At 42.3% G+C, this 18,916-nt stretch overlaps 1 protein-coding gene across 4 annotated transcripts in view; it reads left to right on the top strand.

The window, feature by feature from the left end:
- The window catches only part of LOC126343256 (uncharacterized), a 78,901-nt gene that overhangs the window by 20,756 nt on the left and 39,229 nt on the right, over positions 1-18,916 (top strand). For all 4 annotated transcript variants that reach the window (XM_050001923.1, XM_050001926.1, XM_050001927.1 and 1 more), the window contains 2 exons: positions 1,119-1,204; positions 18,533-18,569. In XM_050001923.1, the coding sequence (XP_049857880.1) occupies positions 1,124-1,204; positions 18,533-18,569 (118 nt within the window). In that variant the 5' untranslated portion in view covers positions 1,119-1,123. The remainder of the gene's footprint in view (positions 1-1,118; positions 1,205-18,532; positions 18,570-18,916) is intronic.

Consider the following 18,916-nt stretch of genomic DNA (forward strand, 5'->3'; position numbering starts at 1 on the left):
GGGTATACAGACCGAGAGGTGGCTGTTTCGACCCCGAATACATCCAAGAGGCATCTCGCAGAGACCGTGTGTCTGTGGCAGAGGCTGGATCTGTTTCTGTGGAGTTGGAGCGGTTCTTGACTCCACATCACGAATTGAACTGCCATTACTCGGTTTGCAATGATACAAATGACTCGGCGCAGTTTTCTTCCCTACCTTTAGAGGCATGTCCTTAGATTAAGTGTGAAACAGTTGTTAATCCTTCCCCCCCCCCTCCCCCCACACACACAGTTACAAATGATATTTACTTTTATGAGCGTATCTGTACACCCGGAATGTGACTGGTAGCCTCATAACATGGCGGGTAATTTAAATTTCAGCCTTTTTTTTGTGCTGTTTGTCGTATATCCTGCAATGACCTCTTCAGCCTGTGTGTTTCTTGATTAAGAGCTTGTCTAATCTGTTACACAAATTTGCCAAGAGGCTGACATTTCGGTTCTGCAAACTTGTTTATAAAGTATGATACAGCAACCATAACTGGACAATTGCTCCCATTAGAATATGAATAAATCTTATACAGTTGTCGACTATACTATACTTTTTGTAACTTCTCTTGCGGCATCGTAACGTACTGAAAACAAGTCACAGTCTTATACACCGGAGGCTGTCATGACTCCCCTTATCGCCTCGGCACCATCTCCCGGCTTCACTCTTCCTTCTATTTACATATGTTCGGACACAACGTAAAGAAAGAAAACTCAGAGTTTAACGTCTCGTCGATGGCATGATCATTAGAGATAGATAGCCGAGTCCATTGTCTAAGTTTCATGTGCCTCTTTGCTCAGTATAGCTATTTATGTTTGCACCCGAGTCACAAAGTTGTGTCTCTTCTTATATCCGCAAAACTTAGAAAACTTTTCCATAAAAATTTCTGGGCTATAGAGATCCTCATTCTGTAAAATAAAGTAATATTTCGCTTCAGTTTCATTACTTTCGTCTTGAACTTCATGTCTGCAATCTACACACGAGGTGCTGTGAGTACCAGGGCCTTTTGTACATGGTTCCTGCCTTAATCGTATTATGGTGTATGTAGAAAAATATTTAATGACATGTTGCAAGCGAATTTTATCTTGTTGCAGGAACTATGGTGGTGATGTTGAAGAGATGCTGTTGCCTGGGGTGTTCTCTCAAGACAGGTGCCATCATCATCGGCGTGTCTGGCATTGTACGTACGTTGCGTTATTACATTTCTTGCACCGTTAACTAACAGATATTGGCTGCTAGGCTATTGGCCTTCACATCTTTTCTTTACCATGTTGAATTTCATAGGGAGGTCCTCACACTGAGTGTGATCAGGGAGCTGAAGCATTTTCGGTATTGCCCTAAGTGACAGCCAAAGATAGCTAGAGTATGTTTATAGTACGATATTGCATTCACGTCCTGAGGAAGGCCGCTGCAACACGACCGAAACGTCGGTTGTATTTGATCATTTTAAGATTTTTATAAGATGGAGGCCAACATATACTGAAGGATTTTAGTTAAACTGTTATTGGTCTCAGAGATATACGTGTTTGTAACAGTGTATGTACTAGTTAACACGCTCCACGTTTAACGACAGGTGGCACCGTTATTGCTACACTACTGGCCATTTAAATTTCTACACCATGGAGATGAAGTGCTACAGACGCGAAATTTAACCGACAGGAATAAGATGCTGTGATATGCAAATGATTAGCTTTTCGGAGCATTCACACAAGGTTGGAGCCGGTGGCGTCACCTACAACTTGCTGATATGAGGAAAGTTTCCAACCGATTTCTCATACACAAAGAGTTGACTGGTGTTGCCTGGTGAATCGTTGTTGTGATGCCTCGTGTTAGGAGGGGAAATGTGCACCATCACGTTCCCGGATTGTAGCTTATCACGATTGCGGTTTATCGTATCGCGACGTTGCTGCTCGCCTTCGCCGCGATCCAATGACTGTTACCAGAATATGGAATTGGATGGCTCAGGAGGGTAATTCGGAACGCCGTGCTGGATCCCAACGGCCTCGTATCACTAGCAGTCGAGATGACAGGCATCTTATCCGCATGACTGTAACGGATCGTGCAGCCACGTCTCGATCCCTGAGTCAATAGATGGGGACGTTTGCAAGACAACAACCATCTGCACGATCAGTTTGACGACGTTTGCAGCAGCATGGACTGTCAGCTCGGAGACCATGGTTGCGGTTACCCTTGACGCTGCATCACAGACAGGAGCACCAACGACGGTGCACTCAACGATGAAACTGGGTGCGCGAATGGCAAAACGTCATTTTTTCGGAAGAATTCAGGTTCTGTTTACAGCATCATGATGGTCGCATCCGTGTTTGGCGACATTGCGGTGAACGCACATTGGAAGCGTATATTCGTCATCGCCATACTGGCGTATCTCCCGGCGTGATGGTATGGTGTGCCACTGGTTACATGTCTTGGTCACCTCTTGTTCGTATTGGCGGCACTTTGAACAGTGGACATTACATTTCAGACGTGTTACGACCCGTGGCTCTCCCTTGATTCGATCCCTGCGAAACCCTACATTTCAGCTGGATAATGCACGTCCGCATGTTGCGGGTCCTGTACAGGCCTTTCTGAATACAGAAAATGTTCGACTGCTGCCCTGGCTAGCACATTCTCCAGATCTCTCACCAATTGAAAACATCTGGTCAATGTTGGCCGAGCAACTGGCTCGTCACAATACGCCAGTCACTACTCTTGATGAACAGTGGTATTGTGCTGAAGGTGCATGGGCAGCTGTACCTGTACACGCCATCCAATCTCTGTTTGACTCAATGCCCAGGCGTATCAAGGCCGTTATTACGGCCAGAGGTGGTTATTCTGGGTACTGATTTCTCAGGATCTATGTACCCAAACTGCGTGAAAACGTAATCGCATGTCAGTTCTAGTATAATAGATTTGTCCAATGAATACCCGTTTATCATTTGGATTTCTTCTCGGTGTAGCAATTTTAATGGCCAGTAGTGTATTATAGTTACTTCTATCCTACTTTCTTACAACAGACATAATCATTTGATATTTATAGTCCAAGTTACAGCAGGGGCGATTTCCATATGATGTTATTGAAAAGAATCAGCTAGTACCAAATTTTGTATTCCATGCAGTATTTGTTGCTTTTAAAACAGAATACATTAGTACACACAACTGCAGCTTGCAAGGGTATTTAGGACTGTTGATTCGACGTAGCCCTAAGGACTGTGATATCCCTCTGAGGCACGGAACGTGTGCCACGTTAGGGTGAGCATTTGTCTATAATGAGTCCAGAAACAAAAATGAAGTTTGTTACTAAGGGGAGAGGGGGAGAGGAAAAGGGGAAGGGGAGAAAAGAAGGAGGAGGAGGAACCTGGCAATGCTATACGCTACCGTACAGAAGCTGAAAATCTGCTGTAGGAAGATATGCGCGCAGTTTCTGCACATCGTCACATAACTGGAATACTACACCGTAGTCGTGATATGGCATGAAGCTGGTAATCCTTTTTGATGCTCTGTAGCTGAGCGGCCAGCGTAGGTGGCTGCCATGCAGAGGACTCGGGTTCGATTCCTGGCATTGCCAAGGGTTTTTTCCTTGGCGAGAGGACTGGTACGTTGTGCATTCAGACATGTGATGCCAAGTGAGGAGGAGCCACTTAACCGAGTCGCAGCGGCTCCACGGCCTGGAAAGTCTGTAAAACGGCCGGGAGAGCGGTGTGCTGACCCCTCCATGCCGCATCCCCAAGACGCTGCAAGCCTGAGGACGACATGGCGGCTGGTCGACGTCCCATGGGCCTTCACGGCCTGACGAGTAGCTCATTTACACAATACTTAGTCGTGAAATGGTTGAAACGCTGCGTGAGAAGACTTTCGAAATATGATCGCGGTGATGTAGAAAACACCGGTAGATCACCTTCTGAACGGACCTGACAATTGTCTGATGAACTCTGAGCAGGTCCAGCCGTTCATACTCTGTCTGAATGGGTAAATGTCTCAAAAACGGTCCTCCGACCGCCCCCCACCCCCCTTCACCCTCCCTCCCAGAATCATAAAGAGGATACTTTTCACTGACAAAAACCACAATAAAATTCAAAATCATTCTTAGGATATTATTTATTTAATTATATGCTGTTGTTGTTGTTGTTGTCTTCAGTCCTGAGACTGGTTTGATGCAGCTCTCCATGCTACTCTATCCTGTGCAAGCTGCTTCATCTCCCAGTACCTACTGCAACCTACATCCTTCTGAATCTGCTTAGTGTACTCATCTCTCGGTCTCCCTCTACGATTTTTACCCTCCACGCTGCCCTCCAATGTTAAATTTGTGATCCCTTGATGCCTCAAAACATGTCCTACAAACCGATCCCTTCTTCTAGTCAAGTTGTACCACAAACTTCTCTTCTCCCCAATCCTATTCAATACCTCCTCATTAGTTACGTGATCTATCCACCTTATCTTCAGTATTCTTCTGTAGCACCACATTTCGAAAGCTTCTATTCTCTTCTTGTCCAAACTAGTAATCGTCCATGTTTCACTTCCATACATGGCTACACTCCAAACAAATACTTTCAGAAACGACTTCCTGATACATAAATCTATATTCGATGTTAACAAATTTCTCTTCTTCAGAAACGCTTTCTTTGCCATTGCCAGTCTACATTTTATATCCTCTCTACTTCGACCATCATCAGTTATTTTACTTCCTAAATAACAAAACTCCTTTACTACTTTAAGTGTCTCATTTCCTAATCTAATTCCCTCAGCATCACCCGATTTAATTTGACTACATTCCATTATCCTCGTTTTGCTTTTGTTAATGTTCATCTTATATCCTCCTTTCAAGACACTGTCCATTCCGTTCAACTGCTCTTCCAAGTCCTTTGCCGTCTCTGACAGAATTACAATGTCATCCCCCCATGAACCATGGACCTTGCCGTTGGTGGGGAGGCTTGCGTGCCTCAGCGATACAGATGGCCGTACCGTAGGTGCAACCACAACGGAGGGGTATCTGTTGAGAGGCCAGACAAACGTGTGGTTCCTGAAGAGGGGCAGCAGCCTTTTCAGTAGTTGCAGGGGCAACAGTCCGGATGATTGACTGATCTGGCCTTGCAACATTAACCAAAACAGCCTTGCTGTGCTGGTACTGCGTACGGCTGAAAGCAAGGGGAAACTACAGCCGTAATTTTTCCCGAGGACATGCAGCTTTACTGTATGATTAAATGATGATGGCATCCTCTTGGGTAAAATATTCCGGAGGTTAAATAGTCCCCCATTCGGATCTCCGGGCGGGGACTACTCAGGAGGATGTCGTTATCAGGAGAAAGAAAACTGGCGTTCTACGGATCGGAGCGTGGAATGTCAGATCCCTTAATCGGGCAGGTAGGTTAGAAAATTTAAAAAGGGAAATGGATAGGTTAAAGTTAGATATAGTGGGAATTAGTGAAGTTTGGTGGCAGGAGGAACAAGACTTCTGGTCAGGTGACTACAGGGTTATAAACACAAAATCAAATAGGGGTAATGCAGGAGTTACAAAAAATCACTGGCACAACGCAAAAAGTGGTGCGAAATGAATGTATTCAACAAATCATCTACATCTATTTTATTGGAAATATCGCAGCAAACATGCCAAATATCGATATGACTGAGTCGATCTCACAACATTACCCAACTTAAATAAGTTCTAAAAGGACACAAAAAAGAAAAACTTCGATCGTTGGAAAACGATGATCAAGGAATCGTAATAAACAAATGAACAAAGCTCTGAACTCAGGAAGTGGTCTACTTGTCCATTCACATTTTTTAAAAACTCCACAATTTTCGTAAAGTATCGTGCCTACACATTTTGTCTCTTCAGAAGTTGTAAAACATGTCTCTGTTGCTTATCAGTCTCTCTCCCCATCAAATACCTTTTCTGTAACATTTTACAATTTCATCGAGCTCAGTAGGTTGTTGAAGAGTAGATCTTTCCAGAGAGTTAAGGTTCTTTGATGAATCGACTCCTGGGTGACGCAGTCAACTACACGTAAACTCCAAAATACGATTTTCTGAAAAATTATTGAAGTTTCAATTCTTTCTATTTATTACGTTTGTTTTTCAGAGCCAGTAGCATATTTCTTACTGTATAACTAGTTTCAATACTCCGGGGCCATCGTCAGATCTATGTAGGTGGGTCGGGTACCCGTCGTATCTTTATCGGAACTACACAGCCGAATTTTAATGCACCAAAAGTCGAGTAGCCCGAGATTAAACACTGCCTGACGAAAAATAATTTCACTCATTCTTTTTACATAGCAAAACTGGTAAGTAATGTGTCAGCTTCTAAGCGATTAATAGTCTGAAAAACGGCTGGTACTGTTCGTCCACGGGAAGCGGTCACAATAAGCACTCTATTTCCGTGAAATTAAAAAAAAAATGCAAAAAGAAATTATAGCGCTTCTCTACCACACACCCCTTTTTTTCCTTGTTTAGGTTAGTTATTTCGAATATATATTTTCATAAATACGATCGTGCTGCCGTCCTATTGAGAACGGCTGCTGTATGTACTTCACGATGATTACCAGCGGTCTTGGAGCTTGAGTAAGCTGCTGTCCCCTTTGGGACCGCAGCCTTCCCAAAGGCGCACCAACAGCTACACCAGTACGTTGTGTTAGGAACGCCATCACACGCTCGTGATGCACCTACCACAATTTGGAGTGGCTTCATAAGCGCTTAGGAGAATATCTCTCGCGAAAGTAGGAGAGAACTCGCGCTGAGCCGTAAATACGTCACTGCAACTGCAGTTAGCGCAGCTGCTGCGCGGTGGTTCTCTTAGTGTACATGTTTTCCCTGAAATCTAGAGCGCGTATTTTACCCTTTCTGAATTGTTTGAGTGGATACACCTCCCCTCTAGATCCTTACTAACCGTCGGCCCTGTCTATAAGTAGGGCATCTCATCCACAAGACTGGCTGAAACCTCCCCGTGGCTATCTGCACAACTGCCAAATTTCTCTTTAGCGAGGGGTTGCACCCATTTATGTCTCTGTGAAGTCTCCGTCGTGACTGACGATGACTCATCATTGAGCGTTTGCAGGCCATGTAATTTGTGTGAGGAGGCAAGCGACATGTGATGTGATGTCTAAAGTACGAAGTTAATTATGGTACTCTTTGCAGGTGACGTGCAGCATGGCATTTCACTGCAGACATTTTTTTAAGCAACTGCAGCAACTTTTCACTGGCTCGCTCGATTATCAGGAAGATAACTCTTGGTCTCTCACAGCAACCAGATCAAAGGCATGCCTGCAAGCAAAATATCCAATTCCTGATCCTTATGTCACAGGAAGTTCTATACGTTGTTGTTGTTGTGGTCTTCAGTCCAGAGACTGGTTTGATGCAGCTCTCCATGCTACTCTATCTTGTGCAAGCTCCTTCAACTCTCCCAGTACCTACTGCAACCTACATCCTTCTGAATCTGCTTAGAGTAGTCATCTCTTGGTCTCCCTCTACGATTTTTACCCTCCACGCTATCCTCTAATACTAAATTGGTGATCCCTTGATGCCTCAGAACATGTCCTACCAACCGATCCCTTCTTCTGGCCAAGTTGTGCCAAAAACTTCTCTTCTCCCCAATTCTATTCAATACCTCCTCATTAGTTATGTGATATACCCATCTAATCTTCAGCATTCTTCTGTAGCACCACATTTCGAAAGCTTCTATTCTCTTCTTGTCCAAACTAGTTATCGTCCATGTTTCACTTCCATACATGGCTACACTCCATACAAATACTTTCAGAAATGATTTCCTGACACTTAAATCTATACTCGATGTTAACAAATTTCTCTTCTTCAGAAACGCTCTCTTGGCCATTGCCAGTCTACATTTTATATCCTCTCTACTTCGACCATCATCAGTTATTTTGCTCCCCAAATAGCAAAACTCCTTTACTACTTTAATTGTCTCAGTTCCTAATCTAATTCCCTCAGCATCCCCCGACTTTATTCGACTACATTTCATTATCCTCGTTTTGCTTTTGTTGATGCTCATCCTATATCCTCCTTTCAAGGCACTCTCCATTCCGTTCAACTGCTCTTCCAAGTCCTTTGCTGTCTCTGACAGAATTACGATGTCATCGGCGAACCTCAACATTTTTATTTCTTCTCCATGGATTTTAATACCTACTCCGAATTTTTCTTTTGTTTCCTTCACTGCTTGCTCAATATACAGATTGAATAACATCGAGGAGAGGCTATTACCCTGTCTCACTCCTTTCCCAACCATTGCTTTCCTTTCATGCCCCTCGACTCTTATGACTGCCATCTGGTTTCTGTACAAATTGTGAATAGCATTTCGCTCCCTGTATTTTACCCCTGCTACCTTCAGAATTTGAAAGAGAGTATTCCAATCAACATTGCCAAAATCTTTCTCTGAGTCTACAAATGCTAGAAACGCAGGTTTTCCCTTCCTTAATCTAGCTTCTAAGATAAGTCGTAGGGACAGTATTGCCTCACGTGTTCCAACATTTCTACGGAATCCAAGCTGATCTTCCCCGAGGTCGGCTTCTACTAGTTTTTCCATTCGTCTGTAAAGAATTCGCGTTAGTGTTTTGCAGCTGTGACTTATTAAACTGATAGTTCGGTAATTTTCACATCTGTCAACACCTGCTTTCTTTGGGATTGGAATTATTATATTCTTCTTGAAGTCTCATACATCTTGCTCACCAGATGGTAGAGTTTTGTCAGGACTGGCTCTCCCAAGGCCGTCAGTAGTTCCAATGGAATGTTGTCTACTCCGGGGGCCTTGTTTCGACTCAGGTCTTTCAGTGCTCTGTCGAACTCTTCACGCAGTATCGTATCTCCCATTTCATCTTCATCTACATCTTCTTCCATTTCCATAATATTATCCTCAAGTCCATCGCCCTTGTATAGACCCTCTATATACTCCTTCCACCTTTCTGCTTTTCCTTCTTTGCTTAGAACTGGGTTTCCATCTGAGCTCTTGATGTTCATACAAGTTGTTCTCTTATCTCCAAAGGTCTCTCTAATTTTCCTGTAGGCTGTATCTATCTTACCCCTAGTGAGATAAGCCTCTGCATCCTTACATTTGTCCTCTAGCCATCCTTGCTTAGCCGTTTTGCACTTTCTGTCAATCTCATTTTTGAGACGTCTGTATTCCTTTTTGCCTGCTTCATTTACAGCATTTTTATATTTTCTTCTTTCATCAATTAAATTCAATATTTATTCTGTTACCTAAGGATTTCTACTAGCCTTCATCTTTTTACCTACTTGATCCTCTGCTGCCTTCACTACGTCATTCGTCAAAGCTACCCATTTTTCTCCTACCGTATTTCTTTCTACCATTCCTGTCATTTGCTCCCTTATGCTCTCCCTGAAACTCTGTACAACCTCTGGTTCTTTTAGTTTATCCAGGTCCCATCTCCTTAAATTCCCACATTTTTGCAGTTTCTTTAGTTTTAATCTACAGGTCATAACCAATAGATTGTGGTCAGAGTCCACATCTGCCCCTGGAAATGTCTTACAATTTAAAACCTGGTTCCTAAATCTCTGTCTTACCATTATATAATCTATCTGAAACCTGTCAGTATCTCCAGCATTCTTCCATGTATACAGCCTTCTTTTATGGTTCTTGAACCAAATGTTAGCTATGATTAAGTTGTGCTCTGTGCAAAATTCTACCATTCGGCTTCCTCTTTCATTTCTTTGCCCCAGTCCATATTCACCTACTACGTTTCCTTCTCTCCCTTTTCCTACAACCGAATTCCAGTCACCCATCACTATTAAATTTTCGTCACCCTTCACTATCTGAATAATTTCTTTTATTTGATCATACATTTCTTCAATTTCTTCGTCATCTGCAGAGCTAGTTGGCATATAAACTTGTAGTACTGTAGTAGGTGTGGGCTTCGTATCTATCTTGGCCAGAATAATGCGTCCACTATGCTGTTTGTAGTAGCTTACCCGCATTCCTATTTTCCTATTCATTATTAAACCTACTCCTGCATTACCCCTATTTGATTTTGTGTTTATAACCCTGTAGTCACATGACCAAAAGTCTTGTTCCTCCTGCCACCGCACTTCACTAATTCCCACTATATCTAACTTTAACCTATCCATTTCCCTTTTAAATTTTCTAACCTGCCTGCCCGATTAAGGGATCTGACATTCCACGCTCCGATCCGTAGAACGCCAGTTTTCTTTTCCTGATAACGACATCCTCTTGAGTAGTCCCCGCCCGGAGATCCGAATGGGGGACTATTTAACCTCCGGAATATTTTACCCAAGAGGACGCCATCATCATTTAATCATACAGTAAAGCTGCATGCCCTCGGGAAAGATTACGGCCGTAGTTTCCCCTTGCTTTCAGCCGTTCGCAGTACCAGCACAGCAAGGCCGTTTTGGTTATTGTTGCAAGGCCAGATCAGTCAATCATCCAGACTGTTGCCCTTGCAACTACTGAAAAGGCTGCTGCCCCTCTTCAGGAACCACACGTTTGTCTGGCCTCTCAACAGATACCCCTGCGTTGTGGTTGCACCTACGGTACGGCTATCTGTATCGCCGAGGCACGCAAGCCTCCCCACCAACGGCAAGGTCCATGGTTCATGGGGGGAGGAAGTTATAAATATCACAGCCAAAAATTAAAGTTCCGTAATGTCTATGAACCCATTGGTAAAGTGGATTATCGTGCTGTAAATAATTTCCTGCATTTCAAGAGAAACAACGCTGCAACAATTGAAGCTGAGCTGTTGGAGACATACGGCAGCAGTGTACCATTATACGACAAAATGAAGACGCGGATTTCTACAAGCAGCGTTTTCGGCAAGTCATCTACCATTATGAAAAATGTGTCGTATCTGCACGGCTGTCAGGTGGCTAAAGAAGCCACCTGGATTGGTGTGAAACAGCTGAAACATTTACGTTGCTGCCTCTCTTCGGTGAGATCTTTGAAAGAGTGTGAGAAGTCTTGGAAATCAAATGGTGACGACTTTTGTCACATGTAAAATGTCGTACAAGATGCTCAAATCTGATCCATGAATGGTTTCCAATTTTGTTTCGGTTGTGAGACTTCGGCGTTCGAGCACCAATGTTTCCACGTCTCTTGCGACTTCCGAATTTCCTCAGAGAGATGATGTATTTCGCTTCGCGCCATCCAGGTTTGTCTGACTACCAAGCAAGCGTCTGTGCCACGTAACCACTGAGTCAATGATGGTGCATTGTTGCCATTCACTTTCTCCAACTCAGCATAGATTGTATCAGCGCTCTTCCTCACCAAATGAGGAAAATTAAAATCACCGCACGGCACACCCTCTGTCAACGACTTGCGACGTTTTCTTTTGGCTCTACTGTTTGTATGAAACGGTTCTATGCATAATGATTTCTGTGTGTACTTGCAAATAGACAAAAAATAATTACTTAACTTTATGTTTTGGAGGTGATAATTAAAACTTAAGCCTGCTCCCCGTATGCTCAGCTAGTCACAGAACAATAATGTTATTACATAGGTCATTTTCTCTTTACTCCTATCCAAAGACACTTCTTATGTGATGACATATACTATCTCTAATCTCTAATCACTAAATTTTTAGCTTGCGAAATGCTCGTACCTATCAATCAGCATTAAAATAAGGTAAAAAGCTTTAAAAACCTTATTCCGTTTTTCTTTGTTTGTACGTTAAGAAAACTGATGTATTTCTTTTCGTGGCCGGCTGGTGTGGCCGAGCGGTTCTTGGCGCTTCAGTCTGGAAGTGCGCTGCTGCTACGGTCGCAGGTTCGAGTCCTGTCTCCAGCATGGATGTGTGTACTGTCCGTAGGTTAGTTAGGTTTAAGTAGTTCTAAGTTCTAGGTGATTTATCACCTCAGATGTTAAGTCCCTTAGTGCTCAGAGCCATTTGAACCATTTTCTTTTCGTGAAAGGCTGTTTCTAATTCTTCCAACAATTGGAGCTTTCTTCCTATCTTTCCCATGTACAAGATTTCTATCTATCATCTACTACTTCTGCACCTTGGCCTTGGCCTGTTTTGTGCACGCGGTAGCTACTTCTGATTTGTATTTCCTAACTCTAAATGCGTCTTTACGTTACTTGTATGTGATCGAAAATAGGCTCCCCGTGGGTCCAATATACCTTGTGTCACAGGATGGGACGTATTTTAGATACTCTCGACTTTTGAAATTTCCTTAATCGCTACCGATAACAAGCCTCAGGCAGTACCTTAAATAAAGTATTTGTCTGAAACGACTCTATGACGACATGAGGCTTAAAAATGTTTACTGACTTTTGCTAGACGACAAGGTGACCACCGTCATTTTTTCTCCAGCAAAGTATCAAACCCCTAACGATGCTAGGATTGCCTCTCAAAATGCTTTGTTATTTTGTGCGAAGTACATTTTTTAAGTGGACTGAATATTCTACTTATTATGTTTAGTTTATAGCAATCCTGCCTCACATCCGCACAATTGGAAAATATTAATGTCTTACTCAGTTCGACCAGATGACAGTGAATATAATATCCTGCACTCTTAGTCCAGAGACTTCTTAGACATAGATGGAATAAAACTGGAAGCGATGGACAACAATTTGTTTTCAGGAAATTATTTTTCCTCTCCTTTAGTAGCTGTCATTCTGGTAATGCAAATCCATGAGCTTCATTTTGAGCTTCTTACACTTTCATTATCACTTAAGTGAGACTTGGACTTTTTGGCTGATCTGTCTCTTCATAATTCCTCTCTCCACCTCTTCCTAGATCTTCCCGAAGTGTCGTCATTCTTTTGGCACTTACTGGATTCTTGTTCTCGTACTTTCCAGACCCCTATTTTGAGCAAAACCAATCTGATTCAGTCTCCATCACTTACGTTATATTCCTAGTATTGTTACGAAGCCTTGCTCCTAGAAAGTATCCCGCATTTTGCTCCATGTGCTTTTTCCGACGACTTCTGCATATATGAGATATTCTTATTCTATGCAGTTTTTCAAAAATGAAACTGAGGGCGGCCGCCGTGACCGAGCAGTTCTAGGCGCTTCAATCAGGAACCGCGCGACCGCTACGGTCGCAGGTTCGAATCCTGCCTCGGGCATGGATGTGTGTGACGTTCTTACGTTAGTTAGGTCTAAATAGCTCTAAGTTCTAGGGGACTGATGACCTCAGATGTTAAGTCGTAGAATGCTCAGAGCCATTTGAACCATTTGAAACTGGGTGAACGAAAAGGATATTGTGAGATCTTAGCTTCTCCCGGCCTATACAATGTTCAAATAACTTACGGGACTGTAGCCGGCTGGCGTCGTCGACAACCACCGATACTTCGACAGAAACACGCCCTGCCATTTTCAAGACAAAACTGCAGCAAGTAAAAGCCGTGCAAGCTCAATTAAAATCTCGGTTTTCAGAGAAACTCCATAAAGATAACCATCCCCCTATATATAAAACACTAGCGCTGTCACAAATCAACGATGATAACTTCAGAAGTTATCGATAGTGAAATTACGAACCCAGAAAGTTATGCACCGCATTTTTTTTCTTCGACCTTTATTGAACGTTATGAGGATTACACACACGAAAGAATGGTGTTTTATCTACACACCCTATTTTTCCAAGAAATCTCCATCCCGTTCTATGGCCTTCCTCCAGCGCGAAACAAGGGCGTATATGCCTTCTCGGTACCAATCCTTTTGAATATCCAAGAGTACGGATAAGTGTATCCACACTTCCTCTGCTGACAGATGCAGCGCCAAATGCCGAGTCGTAATGCGTCTGTCCTCGCGAATTACGTCATATCGCTGCAACATGTCAGGTGTGACATCCGTGGACGATCTCCCCGACCGATGCAAATCGGAGCTCCGCCGAACCGGCTTCTGATGACATCATCCTCTGTGCCCAGGGACTGACTGTACTTTTGTCGACAGCAGATGCTCCATAGACTTTGTTTGTGAATATTCCCCACAGTTTCTTTCTCTATAGTAAGAAATTCAATGACGGTGCGTTGCTTGTAATGCATGTCACCTATGGACACCATTTTGAAACTCTCGTGCAGATACTCTCCCTGTCGGAAGTGAGGGAAACTTGGAACGCTCACTCAGAAGACTTCAAATATTACATACGTAACGTTTCGCATTCGTAGTATTGTTTTCGGATGAGAAAATAAAAATGCGGTGCATTACTTTCTGGGCAACCCTCATAATAACCGACGGGTGAGGTAACATAAACTCCGTCGCTCCGTTTTTTTTTTTTTTTTTTTTTTTTTTGTCAAGTGAGAGAGCCATCCCAATAGCTGGAAGTGTATGCCAAAATTTCTGTGTTGTTGTGTTTTCTGGTGCCAAGATAGTGTTCTGGAATGGCGGATTTGCCCAGCTGTTGTAAGCGAGTGTGCCGCTTACAAGCTCAGTCATATATTGTACAGACTACCAGGACTGTGGAGGATCGGTATACAAGATGGAAGCTACGTAAAAATATACTACGGTGTTCTTCAAATTGAAACACACACACAGTAGGCGAGGAGAGCAGAAATATCGACTAAATGCCTGTCTTCATACATACAAATGTTGGTTTATCAGTACAAACAATATCTACCGAATAACAGAAAATGAACCATGGACGTTGCCGTTGGTGGGGAGTCTTGTGTGCCTCAGCGATAGAGAAAGCCGTACCGTAGGTGCAACCACAACGGAGGGGTATCTGTTGAGATGCCAGACAAACGTGTGGTTCCTGAAGAGGGGCAGCAGCCTTTTCAATATTTGCAGGGGCTACAGTCTGGATGATTGACTGATCTGGCCTTGTAACACTAACCAAGCCTTGCTGCACAGACTTGCTGCGCTGGTATTGCGAACGGCTAAAAGCGAGGGGAAACTACAACCGTAATTTTTACCGGGGGCATGCACCTTTACTTGATGGTTGAACGATGGTAGCGTCCTCTTGGGTAAAATATTACTGAGTTAAAATAGCTCTCCATTCGGGTCTCTGGGCGGGGACTACTCAGAGGATGTTGTTATCAGGAGAAAGACAACTGGCTTTCTAGGAGTCGGAGCGTGGAATGTCAGATCCCTTAATCGTGCAGGTAGGTTAGAAAATTTAAAAGGGAAGTGGATAGGTTAAAGTTAGATATAGTGGGAATTAGTGAAGTTCGGTGGCAAGAGGAACAAGACTTCTGGTCAGGTGAATACAGGATTATAAATCGAAATCAAATAGGGGTAATGCAGGAGTAGGTTTAATAACGAATAGGAAAATAGGAATGCGGGTAAGCTACTACAAACAGCCCAGTGAACGCATTATTGTGGCCAAGATAGATACGAAGCCCACACCTACCACAACAGTACAAGTTTATATGCCAATTATCTCCGCAGATGACGAAGAGATTGATGAAATGTATGATGAGATAAAAGAATATATTCAGATAGTGAAAGGAGACGAAAATTTAATAGTCATGGGTGACTAAAATTCGACAGTAGGAAAAGGAAGAGAAGGAAATGTAGTAGGTGAATATGGAATGGGGGTAAGAAATGAAAGAGGAAGCTGCCTGGTAAAATTTTGCACAGAGCGTAACTTAATCATAGCTAACACTTGGTCCAAGATACATAAAATTAAGGTGTATACATGATAGAGGCATGGAGATGAAGGTTTCAGAAAGATTATATAATGGTAAGACAGAGATTTAGGAACCAGGTTTTAAATTGTGAGACATTTCCAGGGGCAGATGTGGACTCTGACCGTAACTATTGGTTATGAACTGTAGATTAAAACTGAAGAAACTTCAAAAAGGTGAGAATTTAAAGAGGTGGGATCTGGATAAACTGACAAAACCAGAGGTTGTAAAGAGTTTCAGGGAGAGCATTAGGGAACGATTGACAGGAATGGGGAAAATAGAAACAGTAGAAGAAGAATGGGTAGCTTTGAGGGATGAAGTAGTGAAGGTAGCAGAGAATCAAGTAGGTAAAAAGACGAGGGCTAGTAGAAATGCTTGGGTAACAGAAGAGATATTGAATTTAATTGATGAAAGGAGAAAATATAAAAATGCTGTAAATGAAGCAGACAAAAAGGAATACAAGCGTCTCAAAAATGAGATCGACCGGACGTGCAAAATGGTTAAGCGGGGATGGCTAGAGAGCAAATGTAAGAATGTAGAGGCATATCTCACTAGGTGTAAGACAGGTGCTGCCTACTGGAAAATTAACGAGACCTTTGGAGAAAAGAGAACCACTTGTATGAATATCAAGAGCTCAGATGGGAACCAAGATCTAAGCAAAGAAGGGAAAGCAGAAAGGTGGAAGGAGGGTAGACAGGTTCTATACAAGGGCAATGTACTTGAGGACAATATTATGGAAATGGAAGAGGGTGTAGATGAAAATGAAATAGGAGATCTGATACTGCATGAAGAGTTTGACAGAGCACTGAAGGGCCTAAGTCGAGAGAAGGTCCCGTGAATAGACAGCATACTATTAGAACTACTGACAGCCTTGGGAGAGCCAGCCCTGACAAAACTCTACCATCTGGTAAGCTAGATGTATGAGACAGGAGAAATACCCTCAGACTTTAAGAAGAATATGATAATTCCATTCCCAAAGAAAGCAGGTGTTGACTGATTTGAAAATTACCGAACTATCAGTTTAATAAGTCTCAGCTGCAAAATTATAACGCGAATTCTTTACATACGAGTGGAGAAACTGGTAGAAGCCGACCTCGGGGGAGATCAATTTGGATTCTGTAGAAATGTTGGAACACGTGAGGCAATACTGCCTCTACGACTTAGATTAAGGAAAGGCAAACCTACGTTTCTGTCATTTGTAGACTTTGAGAAAGCTTTTGACGATGTTGACTGGAATACTCTCTTTCAAATTCTGAAGGTGGTATTGGTAAAATACAGGGAGCGAAAGGCTATTTACAATTTGTACAGAAACCAGACGTCAGTTATAAGTGTCGAAGGGCATAAAATGGAAGCAGTGGTTTGGAAGGGAGTGAGATAGGGTTGTAGCCTATCCCCGATGTTATTCAATCTGTATATTGAGAAAGCAGTAACGGAAACAAAAAAGAAAAATTTGGAGAAGGAATTAAAATCAATGGAGAAGAAATAAAAACTTTGAGGTTCGCCGATGACATTATAATTCTGTCAGAGACTGAAAATGGCCTGGCAGAGCACTTGAACGTGTTGGAATGTGTCTTGAAAGGAGGATATAGGATGAACATAAACAAAAGCAAAACGAGGATAATGGAATGTAGTCGATTAAGTCTGGTGATAAGAGGGAATTAGGAAATGAGACACTCAAAGTAGTAACGGTGTTTTGCCATTTGGGGAGCATAATAACTGATGATGGTGGAAGCAGAGAGGATATAAAATGTAGACTGGCAATGGCAAGGAAAGCGTTTCTGAAGAAGAGAAATTTGTTAACAAGGAGTATAGATTTAAGTGTCAGGAAGTCGTTTCTGAAAGAATTTGGATGGAGTGTAGCCATGCATGGAAGTGAAACATGGACGATAAATAGTTTGGACAAGAAGAGAATAGAAGCTTTCGAAATGTGGTGCTACAGAAGAATGCTGAAGATTAGATGGGTAGATCGCATAACTAATGAGAAGGTATTGAATAGAATTGGGGTGAAGAGAAATGTGTGGCACAACCTGACTAGAAGAAGGGATCGGTTAATAGGATATGTTCTGAAGCATCAAGTGATCACCAATTTAGTACTGGAGGGCAGCGTGGAGGGTAAACATCGCAGAGGGAGACCAAGAGATGAATACACTAAGTAGATTCAGAAGGATGTAGGTTGCAGTAGGTACTGGGAGATGAAGAGGCTTGCAGAGGATAGAGTAGCATGGAGAGCTGCATCAAACCAGTCTCTGGACTGAAGACCACAACAACAACAACAACAACAACAGAAAATTTTGTTAATTGATATGGCCATAGAGAGGGCTAATTATGATAACGAGTCTTCCGAAAATTTCGATCTGATGCAACATGCAGTTATAGGTGATGGTCATCACTCATATTATGTAAATAGATACAACCAAGTGTAGTGTGACGATAAAACATTTTTATTTGCGTAACTGTACCACACCCAAGTTGTAAACTAAGTACGTGAGGACTTTGTATCAACATACATGGCTGTGTATGAGAGAACTGACCCGTGGCTGCTGACACAGTGACTAGTTGCGAAGACAACAGTACACGAGCTAAGCTTTGAAATTATTCCTACCATTTCATAGCAGGTTTTCCTGTTCCTAACCTCAAAACATGGCTTGTTGATGGAGGGAGGGGGATTATTCCCAGTTTTGTTAATATAATGGAAATAATTTCTTTTTCGAGAGAATAAATAAATGGTAATCTCAATGGATCAAGTGCATTAAAGTCAATGGAAAATATCATGAGAAATATGATTTTACCTTTAATTTTGTACCAACCTCGTTCTCTTATCCTCGCAATTCTCCAATTATGAAATGAAATTATGTGTGATGGACATTTGTGATGTTAATTATGTTATTCTTTTGTCTTTATCCGACATCCGGCATTGTGAAGTAATCGTTGACGACATTGAACTGATAATACTTCCGTTTCTTTTCAGGTGTACGGCATTGCTATGATAATCGAATACCTCTATGGTAAGTCTAATTTGTATTCCAAAGCGCATCAGTTTACAGCAAAGAATATTTAAGACGATGGTACTTTTTGTATACTTTCATTAATTACAAAATTAATTTGTGGGAAGAAAATGTCTTTTAATTTAAAAGTTCTCGTGACGTGCTCATACAGCCAACTGGACGCTGTAAATGTTAAATTACAGATTACAGTTTTCTTTGACAATTCAAAGTAGACATTAGTGTAAGTCGTACGCTGGTACGAAGTTAGATTGCTTTACAAAGGACTAAAAGCGACATAAAACAAGTTTTACAATCACAGTATACTGAAGCGAGTAGACAAGACGAAAATGTAACAAAGGATACACAGA

Source organism: Schistocerca gregaria, chromosome 1, assembly GCF_023897955.1.
Source record: "Schistocerca gregaria isolate iqSchGreg1 chromosome 1, iqSchGreg1.2, whole genome shotgun sequence".
NCBI classification, from domain to species: domain Eukaryota; kingdom Metazoa; phylum Arthropoda; class Insecta; order Orthoptera; family Acrididae; genus Schistocerca; species Schistocerca gregaria.